Consider the following 2,500-nt stretch of genomic DNA (forward strand, 5'->3'; position numbering starts at 1 on the left):
ACCTCACTGCATTTGCTCTGTACTCACGATTTCGGTCAAGATTCTCCCATACAGACGTCCTGCTCGGTTAATAAGAGCTGATAAAACCACAGAAAACAAAATGACTTGCCTCGTCAGAGGGATCTGACAAAGCCTCCAGAAGTTTTGGGAAAAGATCTTCAATTTTACCAAATATCTGTAACAAATAAATTATCAGTCAAGCAAAACATAATTTAATTTTGTGCCTCAAAAGAGTTTTAAAGTTATTTTTACTGTCAAAGGCTTCAAACTTTTAGGATTTGCACCTGCAGCCCTTAGCCCTTCACTACCAATATTTATTATTTTGATGGCAATTTTTTATACAATGTCATGTACATTACATTAATGATATTTCTCAATTCAAGATGAGATTCATGGCCGACGCACTTTACATTTCTATTAAAGTGAAACACAAAAAAGGTCACCCAGTATCTCCTTCACCCTACAATACACTTCATGACTGCTTCCAGAGCCAGAATGAACAGGACTGGGGAATGCTCCAAGACAACAAAATTACTTTTTGACAATCAAGTTCAGCTTCATTCATGAGCAAAGAACTGAACATACCTTGTTTGGTGTTTTCATGTGAAGTAGTAACACCCATCTTAGTACGGCTATTCTGGTCTGTATGGACTTGTGTATTAACTGATTGGTAAGTACACTGACTACTGGGCCAAGATCCAACAGAGTTTGTGTTTCAGAAACAGCATTATCGCAATCCATAGACATGGCATCAGTATCAACATCTTTATCATCATCTTCTGTGATCAGTCTCATCAAACTCTGATTGACAGTTTTAGCAGCTTCTTTGATATTTATATACAGTCAAGGATGTGATCTTTGGGGTGTCTGATTTCATTCAGGTAAATGATAACAGTTTCAGATACAGTGTACATGTACCAAGGCTTAAGATTTTATTTGCTTATAATTCACTTTGCTTGTGAAAACTGGGTTTCAGGAAATAATATATTACTGTTCATGAAGTCCATTATTTAATGATTATTGTTCAAACTTGAACCCAGCGACAACAGGTCAATATAGATAGATAACTACTGCATGGCAATGTCCACCATCTTGCATTAATTTTTGGAACTTACATGTTGCTACACAATTCATTCAACTGTATTATGCAAATTACTGCAATGCATATACTTACTAACAGGACATAAGGTAATATGCTGTCAAGTTTCACAATAATTAAGAATACTATCAAATGAACGCTATATAATCTGCTGCCAGTGATCAGATGCTGGATGCAAAGAACTGAATGGACCCGAAACATACTGTCACAGCTTCTTTGCTGGCCAGGGGTACCCTATAGTTATCATGATTACATGTATATGTACATGTACCTAACATACATGTAGTAAGCAAATAGCCAGCAGGCATGTGCCATTCACCATGACCAGATTTGGCTACAACGATGATACACAGTTCATGTAGGAGCTTGAATTTCTGGAGCAGAAGGCTGCATCCATACAAAGTGATGAGACAGAATTGTATTATGAAAGGTTTATATTCTTCCCTAACATAAAATTTTGTTGGTAGTCTTCATGCACATCCAAAATTGAAAAAGCATGCACATGTACAAGTATCTGCATCATATGTAAAAACTAATTTGTAAACCACATGGGTGTGGATGAAAATATAGGTATTCTTCTCACTCTGTATTTATCTCTTGAGGTAAATCCCAAGACAAAGCTATTACAATCAATTTTAATACCAGTACTTTATATTACCCTGAAAAATGTATTGTGTTTGCGATTGATGCACTAGTGGGAAATCTGAATAATCAGAAAAAGAAAGCAAGTAACAAATTTCCCATGGGGGAGGGTAACAGTGACATTTGGCTTGAAGATACCTTCCATCTCACTCGGTATTCTCCAACAGATCGAACAGCCAAAACTTTTGATACTTCGTAATACTTAGACATGCTTTCATAATTAACAAAAACGTACTTACATAAAACTTAGTGTAAAATAAGGCTTCTCAAAAGTTCATTGTGAGACCTGACCCGCTAGAGCCTAAATTCTCATACAACAACAAAAGCAACGCCAATAGGGCAGCCTTCTCTATTGACCATCCTTTTAGACAGTGAATAAGAATTCTCGGAAATAATTTACTGTATAAAGGAGCACTTTAAAGCTTCAACTGATGTGCATCATACAATAACATACTTGTAAACATTAAAGGATATTTTGTTTGTCTTGTTCATAGGCCATACAGGGCAATATTGACTTTAGTATTCCAGCAATAAATGGCAACATTGTGCGTCCAGAGAGAGTTATAAACTCTCTCAGCCAAGTGATTGCAGTGAACTGGATAACATCATCTGAAACTTGAACAACACTGAAATGTGCCAACAGCATTTCATTAAAGTCCAGAGTAGAAGTTACATGTAGGCAAAGGTAACTTCATCACTATTAAAGAAAATAAAGCTTTAAAATTTAATGTGGCTAAACAGAATTTTAGGCGATTAGTT

General features: G+C 36.0%; 1 protein-coding gene across 1 annotated transcript in view; it reads right to left on the minus strand.

Moving 5' to 3' along the window:
- The window catches only part of LOC138020764 (protein VAC14 homolog), a 35,609-nt gene that overhangs the window by 11,027 nt on the left and 22,082 nt on the right, over positions 1 to 2,500 (minus strand). Inside the window, exons 9-11 of the mRNA XM_068867693.1 lie at positions 2,211 to 2,356; positions 586 to 828; positions 110 to 175 (exon numbers count right to left, since the gene is read on the minus strand). Of these exons, the coding sequence (XP_068723794.1) occupies positions 110 to 175; positions 586 to 828; positions 2,211 to 2,356 (455 nt within the window). The remainder of the gene's footprint in view (positions 1 to 109; positions 176 to 585; positions 829 to 2,210; positions 2,357 to 2,500) is intronic.

The sequence above is a fragment of the Montipora capricornis genome, chromosome 10, assembly GCF_036669925.1.
Source record: "Montipora capricornis isolate CH-2021 chromosome 10, ASM3666992v2, whole genome shotgun sequence".
Lineage (NCBI taxonomy): Eukaryota > Metazoa > Cnidaria > Anthozoa > Scleractinia > Acroporidae > Montipora > Montipora capricornis.